General features: G+C 30.0%; 1 protein-coding gene across 8 annotated transcripts in view; it reads left to right on the forward strand.

Moving 5' to 3' along the window:
• ACC (acetyl-CoA carboxylase) overlaps nucleotides 1–19,674 on the forward strand; it is a 390,006-nt gene that overhangs the window by 275,539 nt on the left and 94,793 nt on the right. Inside the window, exon 1 of one of the 8 annotated variants that reach the window (XM_075363678.1) lies at nucleotides 34–311. The exons of the other annotated variants lie outside the window; for them this stretch is intronic. Coding sequence (XP_075219793.1) covers nucleotides 49–311 — 263 coding nt within the window. The 5' untranslated portion in view covers nucleotides 34–48. Of the gene's footprint in view, nucleotides 1–33; nucleotides 312–19,674 lie in introns of those variants that run through there. 8 annotated transcript variants of the gene reach the window in all.

The following is a 19,674-nucleotide window of genomic DNA, read 5'->3' on the forward strand; positions in this document are numbered from 1 at the left end:
TTAATTGTTTTGTGTAAAGTGGGTATCGTATTAAATAAATTCGGAAAAATGAAGATGATACAGAGACGTAATTCAAAACGTTTTATATTATCAGAACTTAAAACTGATAACGACGAAGAACCAGAAAATACTATAGAAGTTACCGCACCGGAACCTGTAACCGAAGTACCTGTCGAATTAGAATTGGAACCGCAGACACCTCCTTCTCCTAATTTTGAAGTAAATCCGAATTTAGACTTATTGGATGTACCTCCTACACAAAACGAAATTTTAAAATGGAGATCTATAAAATCTCTTCGTGCTCAAATAACGTAAGTAAAATCTGTTTTATTTTTCTCTCTTGTATATTGTATATTAATAACGGATATAATTGCGCCAAAACATGGCAAACGGTGCATAAAGTTTTCATATATCACGTGTAATTGTACAAACTACAGTGTTTCATACTTTCACAGATTTACTGTAAAATAAAGTAAGAACAAATTTTTATCTTTCTTTTATATAACTTCTAAACCGTATGGCTAGAGGATACAAAAAGGTATCGTAACTTTTCTTTCATTAAGATGTAATTAATATTACATCTTAATGCGAAATATTTTTACTGTAAAATAAACGGAAAAGGAAATTGGTATTATTATTATTATTATTATTATTATTATTATTATTAATAATAGTAAATAATTAATTTAGCATTGTTTTCAACGTGATAGCTAAACTCCTTTACAGTTTTCTACATATATATGTATTTCCTTTAAAGTTCCGGAAATAATCCTATGTAATTCTTTAAGTCGTTCTAAATTACAGGAATACCGGGGACTGTCGAAGCTGTTTTAGCACTCTTTAATTTATGTCAATTGTTTATTTGTAATGTTAACTGGTTTTAGAATCTTTTAATTTAATAGTTTATTTTGATAATAAGATTGTTGGATTCAAATTACACCGTTGTTTTTGCTTCCTGCGCCCAATTTTTCCTCTTTTAATATCAGTGTAATTAGATCTATATCCTTAGAATCCTTCAGGGAAATTATTAGCTATTTTAATTCAGTTTTCATATATATCGGTTTATATTGTTTACTTACAGATGATTCTTTCTTATAAAACTAAAATTGTTTAATTTTATAAAATTTTCTTTTTTTCCATCATTGATTACTACTTATTTGCTGATTGTATATTTTCATACCTTTGGAACGGTTTTTAGATTTAATTGAAACATTCACAGGCTGATGTATTTTGCTCGTAAGAGTTTCATTTCCTAGCAGCTGCTATTTATTAATTATGTATGTATCATATGTCACACATATATTAATAGTTTTTAGCGTTTTAACTACTAAAAAAAAAAAACCAAACCTTTGAAATAAAACACATTTATGTTCTAAAGTATTAAAAATAGGGGCCTTCAACGGTATAATTCTTGGAAATTTTCCTCTTAATTTTACCTCGATAAACGACCTTTTAGTGAAGCTTTTCTCAAATCTTACCTATTAGTATATCTGAAAACCGTAGTTCTATATAATCTCATTTTTCAAAAATATAAAATCGGTCTTCGAAATAAACATTTTTTAAATATGAAAATAACAGTCAAGTGTTATTTTTTTTACTTTCCTGGCGTCATAATTCTAGAGCTATGCTGCAAGAAGAAATTATGGTAATCGGTCAGAAAAAATAGACTATGCGTTTTATTTAAATTTTTTTATATTTCATGAGGGACCCAAAAAACAAAAGAAGTTGGGGGGTAATGTTCATACGTATTTGAAGCTTAATAACTTTTGACTGATTAACCGATTTTGGTGAAATTTTGTAAAGAGACTCGTGTATACGGGGCTATTTGTTGGTAAAACCTTGGGATCAATATCTTCAGAGGGTGGGCTTAGTAGTGTTTTGGGGGTCAGTTCTCTCAATATTTTGCAAACATAGCCCCACTTTATATTAAGCTCAATACATGTGTGCACGCTTATCTTACCATTCATAAAATGATTTTGCCCCAAAATTTTCCCCCTTCTTAAAAATCGAAAAAAACTACCTTTTTATTTATTACATATTTTTTAACCGAATTGTTTTTTATGTTTTCCTATTCATAGTAGTGCAAATGACCCAAAAAATACTTTGGTGATGGGGAAACAGATCAAAGTTTAAAAATATCAATTTTTTAAATTATTTTCACGTATAATTATTTTTCCACTATATAAGAATAAATAACCGATCCAGGAACAGTATAACAACTTCGTTGTTAGTTTTTTTTTTTAGTTATAATGTATGTAGTTAATTGTAACTTATTTTCCGGTTTGTATGTAAATAAGTTTGTTTTTGAAAGGGTTACGAGATGCCTCAGCTTCAAACCGGAAGCTGTCCGGCGGTTTTTTTTCAGGTACCGATTAGAAAAAAAATTCATCGCTTAGTTCCGTAGACAGAGAGCCACCCCTAACAAACCACACGAATATCGAAGATTAAGTAACTCTAAAGATTCCACTTGTTTTATATTTCGCGCGTTTCACATGAAAGTAAAATCGTGTTAGGATAAGAAATGACGAATATTTCTTCTGTTTTTTAACAAAAGATTCAGTAAAGAAATAAAATTGCTTAGTAATTGAAATGTGATCGAAAATTAATGTGGGAAAAGATTTAGTAAAATATGAATAAATATACGAATGGATAATTGCAGTAATAATAATAATAATAATAATAATAATCATTTTAAAATATAATCATCTCAAAAATATTAAACAAGATGATAATCCAGTATTCTAACAATATTCTTTTTTATTCTAATCATATACAAATAACTGTGGAATTATAATTCAAGTCATTATTTAATTTACTTCATTACTTTACTTATTTATTCTGTTTAAGCTTTGTGATGTAGACGGCATTGATGAATGTTCTCTCAGTTTAATAAGAAATAATCTTGCTGGAAATAACATTTAGCATGACGCGGCAAGGTTGTATTAAGACCAGAAAATTTCCTACACGATAGGTTTTAGCGTTGTGTACTTTTAACCGCGTATGCACCTTGAATATTGATGTTCTTCAATGTACTCACACATTTGTGTGAGTACATTGAACAAAAATATGTCGGGTTGTTTTTGGATCAAGGCCCTACGTACATTTGAAAATACTTCTTTTTTTCCTTTAAGAAATTAATACAGTTTTTGTTTCCCCAAAAAAATAATATGTATATTTTTATTAATAGTTTTTATATATATTTTAATTTAAAACCTCGATAGCTCAAGGTTGCTATGGCTTAATATTATGTTTAATGTTGTTACTGCGTAAAATACAATGGCTACTGTGAGCATTGTTTTTTGTTTTTTTTTGTTAACTCTCCCGTACATAATATTGCGTGATTGCGTGCGATACTTTACAAAAAAAAAAAAAAAATTGTCAAAGGTCAGTAAAAAGCAAATCAAGTTGAACATACATTTAACCTACTTAAAAAAAAAAAAAAAAAAAAAATGGGAAGTCCAAATTTAAATATGATTGCTTGTCCACTCATAAATTTAGAACTTCTGAGCCGATTGAAGAAAACATTTGTGAGGATTTGTAAAATGTTCTTCATTAAGGTTTCATGGAGAGAGAGAGAGAGAGAAAAAATAGAATTAACTTTTTTGAAAAATATGTTTTGAAATGTTTTTTTCTTCAATTTTTAGAAGAGTAGCTTTAGTTATAAAATGCAATCTTGTAGCTTAATAGGAAATTGATTGGAGTTTATAAAATAAGAATTTTACCTTCTTTATTAAGTTTTCAAACTCATTATCAAACATATAACACGACTTCTATAATTACGGGGTATTTTCAAGGTTAAACTGTAGATTTTTCCGCATATAGCAACTTAATTTTATATTAATCACGGTTCCCGGTTTAAGATTGTTTATATATTTACTTTTACATTATTGTTACTTTTTAATATGAATTTGAAATATTTTCATTTTGATAAATTTTAGCAAAATGTTGGCTATATATATAGATGTGGAGGGCGCGTTCGTCATAGCCATATTTCAAAAATTGTAAGTCTTGCTTTACTAACCGACGCCATTTCTACAATACTTCATTACGGGTCGGAGAGGTTATCTTCCATCACGCAGTATCATTTTTTTGCGGGTCCAAAATTTCGGACCTAAAAGTTCAGCTTTACAAAAGTAAGCCGACGAGAAGACCAAGGTCAGCTAGGACACCAGAGAACATCGAGAACGTTTGGGAAGCGGTGAAAACTAGCTCCTGCCTCTCCGCGCTTCAAAATTTCCTGATTCCAGTACTTCGAAGGAGGTCCATTGCTAGCAATCGAGTTTGGTACCGGCAAGATGGGACAACTGCCCGCACAGCTACCATTGCTATGGATTATTTGAAACAGAAATTTCCTGAGCGCCGAATCTATCACCGTGGAGACGGCCTGCTCGTTCTCCGAATCTCAGCATATGTGATTTTTATGTGTGGAGTTTCTTAAAAGCGATTGTACATGAATAAACCCCACCCTAATTTTAATGAACTTAAGCCAGGAAATTTCTGGCTTAACGCAAGAAATGTTAGGTTGTGTTTTTGAGAGCTTCGGTGAAAGGCTTAAGAATGCCTGGTGAAAAACGGGCATTTGGATGTAATTTTTAAAGCTTAGACCTAATTTTTTTTCATACTTTTTTGTAATTAGAAATGGCATTTATACCGCATTGTATCGGAAAAATAAATTTTAAAATATGTTCAGTAAATATACTGTTTTATATTCACTCTCTCTCTCTCTCTCTCTCTCTCTCTCTCTCTCTCTCTCTCTCTCTCTCTCTCTCTCTCTCTCTCTCTCTGTGTGTGTGTGTGTGTGTGTGTGTGTGTGTGTGTGTGTGTGTGTGTGTGTGTGTGTGTGTGTGTGTGTGTGTGTCTGTCTGTGTCTGTATGCATATATACACGTACTTTTACGGCTAGGTATGTGGTAGTGGAAAGATATGTAGGCCTTAAATAAAAAAATCTGTGATCGGAGTTGATGTGTAGAATCCGTAAGAATTACGATTCATTGATTAATATTTTTAAGGGATTTCTTAAAATCCCTTAAACCTATTAAGGGTGTGTTTTGAGGTAATTCTAAATTGCATTGTTCATTGTAAACTTTTATCCTTTTTATTTATTATACGATTATAAATATATATACATTTTTTTTTACTGTACAAATATTGAGAGATTTTACATTCATAAAACGTGTAGTAAAATCATCATTCTTAAAAAAAAAATTAACTAAAACTTATTAAATTACATTTTTTCAATTTTGAATTTTTGAAATTTGCATAAAATTAATTACAAAAAACTGTTAATTTGACACCGACTTCAAAAAGTTGAAATTTAGAAAAAGAATTGATAAGAGCTTTTTAAATCAATTTTTTATTTTTATAAAGTTTTTAATTTTATTTTAGTTTTTTTAAATTAAAATGTGCATGGACTTACAAAAAAGTAAAAACGACACTTTACCTATGAAAAAGCCGTTCCTAAAATGCAGAAGACGAGATTACTTCTCGATAAAAAAAAAGAAGTTAATAAAAGTTGTAATAGTTTCCTGGCATTGGTTATTTATTCGTATATAGCGGAATAATAATAATTATACATGAAAAAAATTTACCTAAGATTTCTTTTTTTGGAGCGGGGGTGAACTATGATGCAATTTTATTTGTTTAATAAACCAAAAATGTTTTAAAAATTCAAAAAAATCAGTATATTTTATTTTTTATGCTCCTCGCCTCCAGAATCGTCTTGCAAGAATTTTTTTGATTTTTCTACGTTTACAGTGTTAAATGGTATAACTAAAAAAAATATCCACTGAAAAATGTACAACCAATAAAAAGATACCCAAGATTTCTTTTTTGGTGGTGAGGGTGAATTATGATGAAATTTTATTCCAATATTATTACTGAAAGTTTATTATTTAACTTTTAATGTATTAAAAGATTAAATGAATCAAATTAAAAAATCTATATTTTTAAACTTTGATCGACTCCCCCGCCCACAATATTATCCCCAAAGTATTTTTTGGGTCTCTTGTACGATTACTACATCTGGGAAGACATTAAAAAAATATCGGCTAAAAATATACAATAAATAAAAAGATAAATTTTTATATTTTTGGTGAAAGGGGAAATTTTGGGGACAATTTTTTTTTTTTTTAATGGTAAAATAAGCATCCACGCATGAACTGAGGAACATATTATAAAGTGGGTTATGTTAGCAGAATTTTGAGAAAATTGACTCCAAAAAAAAACTATTTATAAAAGTTGATTTTTTTTTTCATACACTTATTACATCAGTTTTCTCAGAATTAAATTCTCAACAAGTTTTGATAATAAAATTTACGGTTTATTATTCATTTAACAAACTTATTGTATATCAAACCTAAAAAAACCTCTTTTCGTTACCGAACTTTTCTATTTTACGTTTCATGAAACAACACGAGATACCGTTCTGGGACCTGTTTTATTAGATTTTTCAGGTCAAAAAACATAAGAAACTATCAAGTTTACCCTTATATAACGCCTTTAAAAATTTCAGTATGTCCTCATTTCATTGGGAGAACTGAAATCTGAACGAAATTTTTCGCTAGCCGTAATTGTATAAAACGTTTTCGAACATATATTTGTATGAATTTTTTTATTTCAAGCTCTAGAATCAGTTCCCAAATTATTTTACTTTCCTCGTGAATCATTCTGTATATTTATTTTTTCTTCTTCACTAATAAACTTGTTTTGTCGTTTATCCACTCGACATTTATTAATTACTTTTCAAAGATGTGGTTCTTATTCTTATTTTTACTTCATCTAAAATTATTCATATCATATTTTGTTTTAAATATACAAAAATAAATTTTATCGTATTGGTGGATTTAATGTTTATTGTTGTAACGTTTAATCTCATTAGTTTTAATTTTCTTATCATCGATGATAAATTTTATAATGTAGTAGATGTCGACTATTATTTTACGTTATCTAGATTTATTCCGTTATCAAAATAACCGTGTGTATTCCCATTAAATTTATAAATTGTTCTTAAGGTAATTATTCTTACTGCATTTTTAGCGGAAATTTGGATAAACAGGTACTCCAAACGTGAAAGACATTAAAACCGCTCGTATTTCATATAACGTTTTAACATATTGACAAAATGTTTTGTTTCTATCGAAGGTAAGTAAGTTTTGTGTAAAACATTAATAAAAGTTACTGAAATTTAAAAAAAAGAAATGAAAATTACTTATATTTTTATTTTATTATATCGAAAAGCAAAGCTCCAACGTTTTAATGATTAAATATGCTTCTACGTGAAAAGATATTTCTTTAAATAAGAAAAATATTATTATTAATTAGAACTTTCGTGAGCCGATTATAACGGAAAGTTATTTATCGGTTCACGATAATAATTTCTGAAACGTGATAATAATCTTTAAGTATTGAAATGTAAATTAATTTTTCCTCTTGAAAGAAAAACATTTTTCCCCCTATAAATCGAAATAATTCTCGGAGATTAGGGATTTTCAGTTTTAGTAATCGAGACCTATGATTTACGTTATGTTTTTCTCGCAAAATAATTTATTTCATTTATTACTCTCGTAAGAATCGGTCGCGTATATGACGGACGGACAAATGCAGTTTTTTAACTATATTTTGTTTTTTGTAGAAGCTAGAATTTTTTATTAACGTAGTATAATTTTGCAAATATCATATTTTCTTTAATGCACATTACATTTCTTGAATAATACGTATATATAAATGCACGACATTGCCTAATTCAAATTCTATGTTTTTATGTTAAGTAAGCGTATAACATTTTTGTAATTAAAGTATAGAGCATCGTATCAAGTACAGTCTTGTCTTATCAAGACGATATACCTATCTGCGTTGAATCAATACAATGTCGGTCGTACCTGTGAAAGCTGAACTCGTTTCACGGTTTACTTTCTTCCTGTCGCCTAATCATTCTGATTATAGTCGACCGCGTTTTAACTACTGTTAACAATAAGTCGGTTCTCTTTTTTTTTAAAGTATCACCGTTAGTAATATAACAAACATTCACTTTCCGTTGAAATCTCGTTTTGATTTTAGTAATGTTACGTGACTATGTTTAAAAATACTTTTGACTGATAAATAACTTATTAGACGATAAAAAATAATTAAAAATTTTTTCTTAACCACCTTACCAGCAAAAAAGGTGTATTTACTCAAGATCTTTCGGTTTTTTCAAACCATCATCAGGAGATTAAAATTAAGAGTATTCTAATAAGTCAAAGATTAAAATGAGATTGCAGTCATGACTGAATGTCAATAGTGTACTCAAACTCAACGAGTATACTGTTGACATTCAAACAGTCATGAATGTATTCTCATTTTAATTTTTTACTTATAATATTTTTAATCTCCTGATGATTGTTTGAAAACCCGAAAGATCTTGAGAACATATTTTTTGCTGGTAAGATGATTAAAAAAATGTTTTAATTATTTTTTATTATTAAAATGTATCAGTGGAGACCATGTTTAAGAAATTTAAACTTATTGGGCATTAAGATCCAGATATTAATCTACTTTTGCCAATAAAAAATTAAAACCTGGTAATATTTATTATGAATATCATTTAAAAGCAATTAAACACTGAACTTAAATATGTCTGTAATTTACGATGATTGTTTTTCATTTTATTTAACTTATATTAGTACGATATGCACTTATTACACTAAATTTACTAATTTCGTTTTATTTTTATCTATAAAAATAATTTATTGAACATATTTACTTAGATAGGCTCACGCGCGCGTTTGTGTTTAAATTTTATTTTTAAATTGGTATTCAAAAATCTAGTTCAATTCAAATTATTGTAAAATAGTGATTTATTTAACAAAATTTAAAGTAATTAAAATTATCAACGTAAATAATTTAAGAGGTTTCATTTAGTTAACTTAATAAGAAAATTAACTATTTTAGTTATTTAGGTCTCTAAAAACATTGCCGCACTTCTGTGTATTTTTATATTTGTTACAATGTTTTATAAAAAATTGTTACATACGCAGGTTTAATATTTATCTCATATAATGCAGCGCTTTTGTCGGTAATCCAGTATTATCAGCAGAGTTCGATCTCAAGTAACACTTTTTCTTTGGGTAATTTTTGTATTGAAACTGTATAAAACATTTAGGTAAGGTTAAGATTTTTAAGTATTGATTTTGTACAACCATTACTATTTAGTTTTATTATTATATTTACATTTATTTATCATTTAATTTAATATTAAAAACCCCTGATAATGTTGTTATAACAAATCAAAAACGCTACAGTAAAATAGATAGCATAATTATTTAATCCTCATAAGTAATAATTTTAATTATTAATATATATATATATATATATATATATTAAGCCTAATTTAATATCGGCGGACGACAACGGTAGCAGCTCAGATGTCAGTGGGAGCACAGTATACGAACGTGCTGGTACAAGCGTCACTCCCGCCGCGCAGTTCTCTCATCATAGCGGCGCTGCGGTCCCGCTACTCTCAGGCTCCAATAAAAGAGCGTGCATGAGAGTGAATTTTTAATTCATCGTCGACCACCACCTGGAGAAGACCAAGAATAAAAAGAAGATGGAAGAAGACTGAAGAAGTTCTCTGGCCGCCTCAACGTGGGACCTCCCGCTGGATGCCAATTTCCCGCCGGAGCAGCAGGCCTGGTCGGCCCGCTGAGGGAACCGTGCTCCTTCGGCGGTAACGCGAACGCTACCTTCCCGCTCCAGCTCGCCGGGCTTCAATCGCCCTGGCCGGCGGACTCAGCAGCAGGAGCCGACCCAGCATGGGAGCTGACCCAGCTCGGGGAGAACCGCCTCGGCCGCGCCGGCGGAAGACGACCGACGCTGACTCGACACTGCGGTGCTCTGGGGTCACCACAGCCACGCTGTAGCGGGGACCCAACTGCCACTGAGGGGAAGTCCGGTCTGATTTCAATGGACGAGCCGCAACTCTCCGACCGCCGTAGACCAGCTTCCAGACCAAACAGCTCTTCTCAGAGCTAACGCAAAAATGGCCCTTTTCAGAGCTACCGCAAGGTTATAAATTACGAGCCGTCGAAGCCATTCGACGACAACAGCCCTTCTCAGGGCTACCATAAGGTTATAAATTACAACGAGTCGTTGAAGCCAATCGACGACAACAACAGCCCTTCTCAGGGCTAATGCCAGGTTATAAAGCGCCACGTGCCGTCGAAGCCATTCGGCGGCAATATATACAGTGTGCGTGTGTGATAGAAAAAGAGAATCACAAACATATAAATTTATTATTTAGAAAGAAAGAAAAATAAGTAATATAGATTCAGTGTGTAAATCATCATATATTTCTTATATTAATTTTATTACTCATCAATGAATGTCTACAAATAAAATTAAACATACGTATCTGTGTATGTGTAGAACAGAGAAAAGCCCGTTAATTAATCTCTATTTTCCTTGTTTATGTGTTTTATATATTTTATCTGTTAAATTGATTTTTCGATATATCGGTTAAAAATTTTGGTATAGTACCACTACATCGACACTTCGATATAAAATTAACGTCATGCACACACGCGAGTAAACTCTTAAACTCCGATGTCTAAACTGCTAGTAATCTCCTTAAATACCTGCACTCGGAAAGTTTTCTCGCCCTGCGATACCTTGTCAAAGTTTATTTCCATGTTAATTCCATCATTAGCGCTCTATCCTTACTTTTATTTAGTTATTTATCTATTAATTATTATTATTATATTTAAAGAAAACAATTCCGGGTTGAAAAACTGATAGTAAAAATATTTTCTGTAATTGTAAATGAAAAATAGCATTATGTTAAACATAATCTTTAGGTTTTTTTGGTTTTTTTATTACTATATCATTTGTATATTTTTTACATACAAATCTGTTTTAAAAAATAACTATATTTATTAATACTAACATTGGTAATTATAATTAAACCTTATTTGTAATATGCTTGTGGATGTTAGGTTGAAAGTATGATTTTAGACCTTAAATATTTTTTCTTTATTTTATATAGATTAATTGAAAAATGTTTGAACTAATTGTAACTAAGATTACAAGATGTATTTTTATTTATTTTTTTGCTCAGCAATGATTTATATATTTTTTTAACATTTTCTCTTCTCAGAATTTCTATCCTGTCCTAGCAAAGAATTTTTTTTTCTTTCCTCTAGTATGACAATTTTTGCTTAATAATAACTGTATGCGTTACGTTAGAACTTTTCGTCGTGTCCCAGTTCACTCTCTTGGTGAAAAATAATATTTGATGTTTTCTTTTTTATGAACCATTGTAAAAACTTTAGGCCGATTAAATTTTTAAAAATGAATGTATATAATTTTACGTCGTTTAATGAGGGCATCCGCTATTTTTCTTAAAGATTGTTGTTCTTTTTAACCTTTTTTCAAACAATTTTATAATGAGAGAGATCGAGAGGCGTCGCTAGCGTCCCCTCTGGCAAGTAAGACAGAGAGGCGGTGACGCTACTTCTTCAATCTTTAAAATATGGGTTTTTCGACACGTTCAAATTCATTTTATTAAGTAAATAGGAATGATTTTGGATATATGAACTACGTTTAAGAATCCTGAATAAAACTGCAATCTTATGCGCAAAACAGTTTTTCGATTAGCATTCATGTTTTTTTTATTTTATTGGAGCGCGTGAAAGTCCCAAAGAAGCTAAAAATATTCAGACTTCAGACTTGGGAGTTGTCAGACCGATCAGCTGATCATCTGATCAGCTGATCATTTATCACATGTGTGTGTGATAAATGGGATAGAAGAAAAAGAAAAAGTTTATACCTCTGAACTATTAATATAACATAAAACAGGCAAATCTAGGTGTTAACAGCTTTATATATAGTTATATTAATAGCTGAATTTTCATAACATTTATGTAAATTAAAACGTCCATACAACAATACTTATGGTATTCAGATATGTTTCTGAGGTCGCGTATGTTTTACCTTCAACTAATGATGTTCCACAAAATTCAGTGACTTATTTGCAATTTGCTTTCAAATACAACACTATGATAAAAATGAAATCAGAACACATCCTGTCAAGTATTTTTCATAATTTATTAGTAGTATAATATTTTCACTACATAAAGTTTATTTATTTCAATATAAGATAATTTTTAATAACTTCACGTTCTCTTTTAACTCGATGCAAAAAAATGAAATCAAAACACAATCTATCAAACTTAAACTTTCATTCGATCATTTTCCTACTACATGAAGTTTCTTTTATATTTCAATATAATATTTTTTTTCTACATACAACTCTATGCCTAAACATATTTATGTTGAGCTAATGTTTTTTGCAAATCATTTATATATTAAATCTCGACGAAAGATATGCAATGAACAAAATGTATGACAACTCATTTTTAAATATTATTCTTAATATTGTTTCGTATCTTACTAAATTCATTCTGTAGAATCCGTTGTAGGATAAAAACAGTATATCTCATATTAAAATGGGATCCCTGTAGAAAAAACGGAATCGACCGAGTAACCCGCATCGTTACTCGATTTATTTTCAATCGAAAACACACGGGACTTTGATCATACTTGACCGGTCCGCCGAAAAAGATTTCAGGGTAAGTTATACTGTTATTTGGAAATAATTGGGCTGCTTGGACGTGTAAAGTTTTTCTATTAAAATATGTCTTTAGAATTCTGTATATATTTTATATTTTCATTCAGCAATGTAACTTATAAATGTGGGAAAAAATTAGATTCAAACATGTGGCACCTACTCCGAGTTGACACCGATTTTGTCACCTCTGCTCACTTTAAATTACATAAAAGTTTGTGTATACACGCTCCGACCAATGTTTGACTTTTCTTTAACTTCGGGTCGCTCCAGCTCCATTTAAAATGCACAGGATGCCGTGCAACGTAAATTACCTGAGTAAAAAGCGTTTTTCCGTGAATGCATTTCTAATATAGAGCCTCAATCGTCTTATAGTTAAAAAGGGTACTAAAGCGCTGTTAGAGGGAGAACTCGTCTAATCCGATTACGTGTGAAGTTCAAATTCAAATGAAAATATAAAAGTGAAATTTAGTAATACGTTAAAAAACTCTTAGCGTAATCGGATAAAATTATATTTTTAGATGCATGGGGGGTTATCTCTTTCGGGGGACCGATCAGGTCAAAGTCCATTTCTGACTTTGAGACAAATTTCTCTTTTGAAAAAGCGTTAAAGTTGAATTTACTCGAATTTTTACAGCGTTATTCAAAATAAATTTTTTTAAAGTATTTTTCGTTAGAAAAAAATTAAAATATAAAAAAAATTGTTTCTCGATACGAGAGGTAAATTAGTTTGTTGATTTATAAAAAAAAGTCCCAGATTTTCTTAAGGCTGTAACTTTGTAAAGCAACTTTGGTACTATAGGATCCAATAAGAGTCGATTTTTTTTTTCAAAAACAAATGATGTCTGAACTACACAGTTGTTAGTTCCTATCGTGATCAGAGCAACGGTATAACTTGTAGAGCTGAATCTTTACTGAATTTTTGGTGGGGGCTTGGCTTGCCGATGTGCAATAGTATGTTGGTTCGGCGAAGAAGACCATGAAAATCCTCATTTTCCTTAGTAAGCCTGGCATGAAATATTTGTTGTCTTGAGAATAGCTTTGCCAGTTTCGGGAGTGACTTGTATTTCATATCAAATCGTCTACAATCTTTTTTGTTAATGATATCTAACAAACATAAACGAAAGTAAGTAGGTGTGTAGAATAATAATAATTTTTAACTTTTCTTCTGCAGAAGAGGTTGCATTTTTTTGGTTTTCACCGATAACCGCCGTGGATTATAAAAGAAAAAGGAAAAGTAAAATACGTAGGCTACCTCATAGTAGATTGTATATGGAAAACACTTATTGAAATTATAAAGAAAAAAGATGTAAGTAAAAAAACAGTGATAATCTAAATCGTAGCTGTAACAGGTGAACGTAATCTAATCCCACGTGATACGTATAAATCACGTGATGGCATTCGTAACAGAGAACCAAGTGTCTGACGTACATACATATCGCCTGATACGGTCTCACATTTAACTTATTTTACATCAAATAACGTTTTTATCATCAAAATTTTTTTGTTTTAACAGTATAAATTAAATGTTTTATGCTGTTAAATTGTTAGGCCTTCTTTTTCTCCTCGATTGTACTTTATTACTATTATTTATTCTTATATTTATATCGTATATTATAAATGAAAATTTAAACCTATTCGTATTTAAAATTTTGTCGTTTCAGAAAATATAATTAACAGAAAACAACCGATAAAAAGTTACCTTTGGGTGTAGGAAGTGAATAATGATGAAATTTTATTACTAAAAGTTGATTATTTAAACTTTTAAATCAAATAAGTTGTAAAAAAATTTTAAAAATCGATATTTTTAAACTTTGATCGATTCCCCCGGTCCCAATATTGCCCGTGAAGTATTTTTTTGGGGTCACTTCCACTACTGATGGGCCTAGGAAGACGTAAAAAAAATTTGGCATAAAAAATATACAACAAATAAATAGAAGTTTTTTTAATTTTTGGGAAAGGGGGAATTTTTGTAGTGAGGAGCTTAATAAAAAGCGAAGTTGTGTCAAAATCTTAACAAAATTTGTCCCAAAAAAATCTATTTACCCCACCCCCTGGAGATATTTATCCCAAAATTTTATCAACAAATCGCCTCATATACGCGAGTTTCTGTAACAAAATTATATCAAAATCGATTTAACCAGTCAAAACTAATTAAGCTTCAAAGACGCCAACACACGTACAAACGTACGAACATTACCCCTCACTTGTTTTTGTTTTTTGCGTTCCCTGGGTCCAAAAACTTGAGAAATGAAAAAACTCGTACCCCATTTTTTGACTGATTACTATACTTTCCTTCTTGCTCTATAGCTCTACAACTTCGATGACAGGAAAGTAAAAAATAATCCTTTTTAATTTTTTCATAAAATTTCGGCGCCAGATTAAAAACAAAGAACTATAAAGACAACATACTTACCAACAATCGTTAATTTGGTGCAGACTTCAAACGTCGAAATCGACAAAAGTGTTTTTTTTTTTTTTTTTTTTTGCTTGATGATAACACCACATAAGCGTGAAGCTCTCCTTTTCCTAACTTCTTTTTATTTTATTTTAAAAAAAATTAGTTTTATGATTATTTCGCCATAGATGTAGGTATGCTTACAAAAAAATTCTGCCCGTATGAAATAAAAGTGTATTCACAAGAGGAAATAATAAAAAGCATCGTCTTGATAAAAATATAAAAAAAAACAGCAAATGGTTGCGTAACTCGACCGGCCTTGGGTTTGACAAATTTTTATTTCAAATCTGCAATAGAATTTTAATATTAACGGCTTAATACGAAATATTTAGAGTACAATTGCGAAAAATATCATAATTTTCGGTAAAAAAATTTGGGTCCGAATCGACTCCTTTGATCATATGACGTATTTACCTTAAACATTTTGCAATAGAAGTATAATTGAGAAAATAATCAAAATTCTAGTTAAAATTTTGAGTCCCAGTCGTCTCTAATGATCAAATAACGTTTTTATCATCAACATTATTTTGTTTTAACAGTATAAATATGAATTAAAACTGTTCATACAGTAGGGTTACTAAAAAATCAAAGTTTTTGGTAAAGGAATTTGGGTCCCAAGAAGAGTATCGTAATGCCTTCTCGTCCGATGGAGTCGAAAATCAGGCCGAAGCTGGGATATATGTATATCAAAATATTTATGCCAAATTTCAGCCGTTTCGGTTAATGGGTTATCAAGATACGATTTAAATAACTTAGTAACTGTTTTCATCCTGCTAAAGCTTAATTTTCTACGACCGCTGTACAAAACGTAAAAATGTAAAAATTGAGAAAACTACTGCTTCCCCTGTTTTAATTTTTCCCAGAAATTTAATGCCATCAACACCTATTAAACAAAAATTTTTTGAGCCGCTTTCGAAGGATTTTAGTCGAGCAATCCGAAGATACTAATCTAAATACAAGCCAACACACGTACATTGTACATACGTTTTCCGGAAATTTTTATAACTTGTTTTTGCATTTTTTGGACTAAGGGGGCCTTGAAACGTCGATATTTGCAAAACTCCCGATATCTAAAATTCTGGTCGATCGCTACTATATTAACCCTTTATAGAGGGGAAGCATACAGCTGTACTGTAGGCGGAAAGTAAAAAAATAAATGCAGGAAGATTATCTTAAATTTATCTGCCCCGATTATTTTTCATCATCTGACCTGAGACAGATGATGATACCTGTACGGTATCCCTCTCCGTTCTCTTCTATTTGCAGTTAAACTTTGAGTTGCTGATCAGACACATTCAAATTTACACACATGTAAGTTCATGTAAAAAAATAGAAAATTTAAAAAAAAGTAATTCCGATTTTGATGTATTCTTTAGATGCACAATTCATATTACATATTAAATTATATCATGTACTTATAAAGCTTTTTGATTTTTTAAACGATTCTATTGAATTTTCACGCAAAATTACTTTCTGTATTCGAATGGTATCAGACTGTATGGCATTTCTATATGATAATACATTACTAAGTAACGACAATAAGAATATGGTTATGTAGATAGCTTAATTTTTCGTTTCAATTTTTTTTTATTTAAGTTATCTGGAAGAATCTTACAACAGGATTACGAGATGAAATTCTTTCACAAAATAAAAAAGAAAGCGTCGAAATCTGCCTGTTTGTTGAAATTTAAGGTTTGAACGTAAATTCATAGGTCGAATAGAGGACTTCCTCCTGTATTTATCGATTGAAAAAATATAATGTCTTAAATATCGAGCCTGGTTTTTTCCCCCAGAAAAAAATTAATCGTAGTCGTACTCTTCCGTTTATTTCATAAAATTCCCAAGAATTTTGAGTACTTAATTTCATAATTTTTTTATTCTACTCGGTACTTTATTTGAATATGAAAAGTCAAATTTCCTTCCAATATAGAATAGAAAATATGCTTAAACAGTATAATCGAGAGTGAAATGAAAAAAAAATCGTTGTAATAATTCTTTTTCGGTGAAATATGTAGCATAATTTCTCATACGTTCCTGGTCTTCCCGGTACAGTACGTCAAATTTTTAGCTTTCCCTCCATTTTATCTCAGCGTACCGAAAAAATTTCTGGAATTAATCAGAAAAATCATGTAGTTGTATAACTAAATTAAAAGTAGTATAACTATTAATGTATTAGAAGTCATTATCAATATTTTTCTTATAATAATATTAGAAGTTATTACTGCATATAAAACGTCTGTATGGCGTGATCGATAATATAAACTTGTCAGTTTAAATAATGTCAACGGTTAATTTTAGCTTAATACAACCTATAATTCTGTAGCTAACGTAACAGGAATTACACTTTATTTAACCGAAAGGAAGTAGAAATTACGTAGCTCTATTTCTATAAATTTATAAAAACAAAAATAAAAATTCTGTAGTGTGAAGGTTAACTTTTTTTTGAACAAATTGATGTAAAAAATTATAAATTCGGCAGAATGATGTTATCAGTAATCTGGTAAAAAAAATGGTGATATAACTACACCTGGATCCTGTTTTATAAAATCCTTTACAAGGAACGAAAAGTTTTATTTCAGTTATTAATAAATGCGCGGATAGGAAATCATAAAAAAATCTCTTTATCTGTTAGAAATACATTTTTTGTATTTAATTGGTTAAAATTTTCGACGGTTGCTCATCATTTTCAAATAATAAAAAAAGAACAAAAAATTTTCTAATGCTAATTATAATTTGTTAATTTAAAATTACTTACTAGTTAACGTATTAAAAACGTTAACTAAAGGTCAACGACTTAATATGTAAACACTTTTGAAATAGTTTTAAAAATATTTTTACGATTGTTTTTTATCGCATAGCTTCAAAATGTACAATTATTTGTACTTTAATAATGGTATTAGCGTTTAAAAACCCTAAGTAATTATAAAAAATAAAAGTCGAACTGCATAAGCAATAACTTTCAAGTATGATATTTTTTAAGTATAATAATCAAAAGTACATTATCAACATTTTTACCCATTCCCCAATAAATAAAAACAAATACAATTCGTTGTTTAGTATAAAAAAAAGAATACATTACAATATCTGACCCGATCCTTCTTATAGATGTATTGCACTTATATAGTAACTTGAGTTGTAAGTCGTTATTCAGACTTCGTTTCTTTTAGAATAATGACGTCAATTATACTGCAAATTTGTTATGAAAAGAGTTAAAGAGCTAAACATTACCTCTATTTCAGGGTACTAGGCGTGGTGATATACAATTAAACATTATTCGTAGTAAAGAAAAGCGACAGGAAACCACCTCACTTCTTACTTCCCGTAGTAAAATTCACTTGAACGCATGTTATTAGTGAAAAAAGAATGGGAATGCATTTTTCAAAGATGATTTGCGCTTCGGATCAAGACACGTACATTCAGTTTTAAATATGGAACCTAACAAGCGGATAATGATTATTCTTAAATTAATCTTTCAAACATGATACCGCTGATATGTTAATAAATAAATTAATATAATCCACATTACTAGCATTCTCTAGTTGATACATTCTCTAGATCTTTCGGCTACGTGGAAGCCATCATCAGGAGTTAAAATTAATGCATCAAAGTCAAAAGTTTAAAAAATCATAGTTAAAATTTAAAAACAGTCATGACTGTCCGTTCCTACCAGTATTCACAGGTTCTTGAGTGTACTAGTACCGGATAGTCATGACTGTCTTTAAATTCTAACTAAGATTTTTTAAACTTTTGACTTTAATGCATTAATTTTAACTCCTGATGATTGTTTTCAAGTAAGCCGAAAGATTTAGAGAACATATCAACGTGCTGGTAAGGTGGATTATGTTAATTGTTAATTTATTGATTCTTAAATTTTAAATAGATTCTATTGTATGAAATTAAGAAAAAAATTATCACGAGAAAATAATTATAAAAATCTTTAACTGATTCGCTGTAAAAATTAATTTTTATATTCACGAATTTTTAATATTTAATACACTGCATTAAATTAACAGGACAATCTATTAATTTATTGTATTACATGAAGTACAAACCGTGCCATAATATGCAATAAAAAAATAAAAAAATTTCATTTTTTTTTATCAAAAACCATTCCTTTTTTTACCCGACTACGTACGTAGGAGCGGTAAAGTGTTTAATTGTTATGGATGTTTGTTCCCGTCTGTAATGTCACAGATCCAATCGATTTCAATCAACTTTTGAGTAGTAACAGCTCTTTGGTCTGGAACTAACGTAGGCTGTCTTGTCTTAACCGAAATGGGTAGGGATGCTGCACCGGGGGATAAAAAAGGTAAAAAATATATTACGCTATTTAAAATAGCGTAAAAAATTACTGTATTTTCAAATTTTAATGATGGTATTCCATAAAACGATAAGAAAGAAACACCTTTTGTCTTTTGTGATGTTTTCGAAAAAATTCATCGTTCTCTGGATACTCGTATAAGCGCAAAATAGGCTCAGCAAAAGGAAGCAGGAATGCATCGCGGCTAGCGCCCGCCTGCGCTCCATATGTTGCCGGCATGCATCGATGTTAAACATTAAAACTTTTGTTTAAGTAGCACAACGTTTCTAAAAAAAAAAAAAAAAAAAAAAATACTTAT

Source organism: Lycorma delicatula, chromosome 4 (assembly GCF_047948215.1).
Source record: "Lycorma delicatula isolate Av1 chromosome 4, ASM4794821v1, whole genome shotgun sequence".
Classification (NCBI taxonomy): domain Eukaryota; kingdom Metazoa; phylum Arthropoda; class Insecta; order Hemiptera; family Fulgoridae; genus Lycorma; species Lycorma delicatula.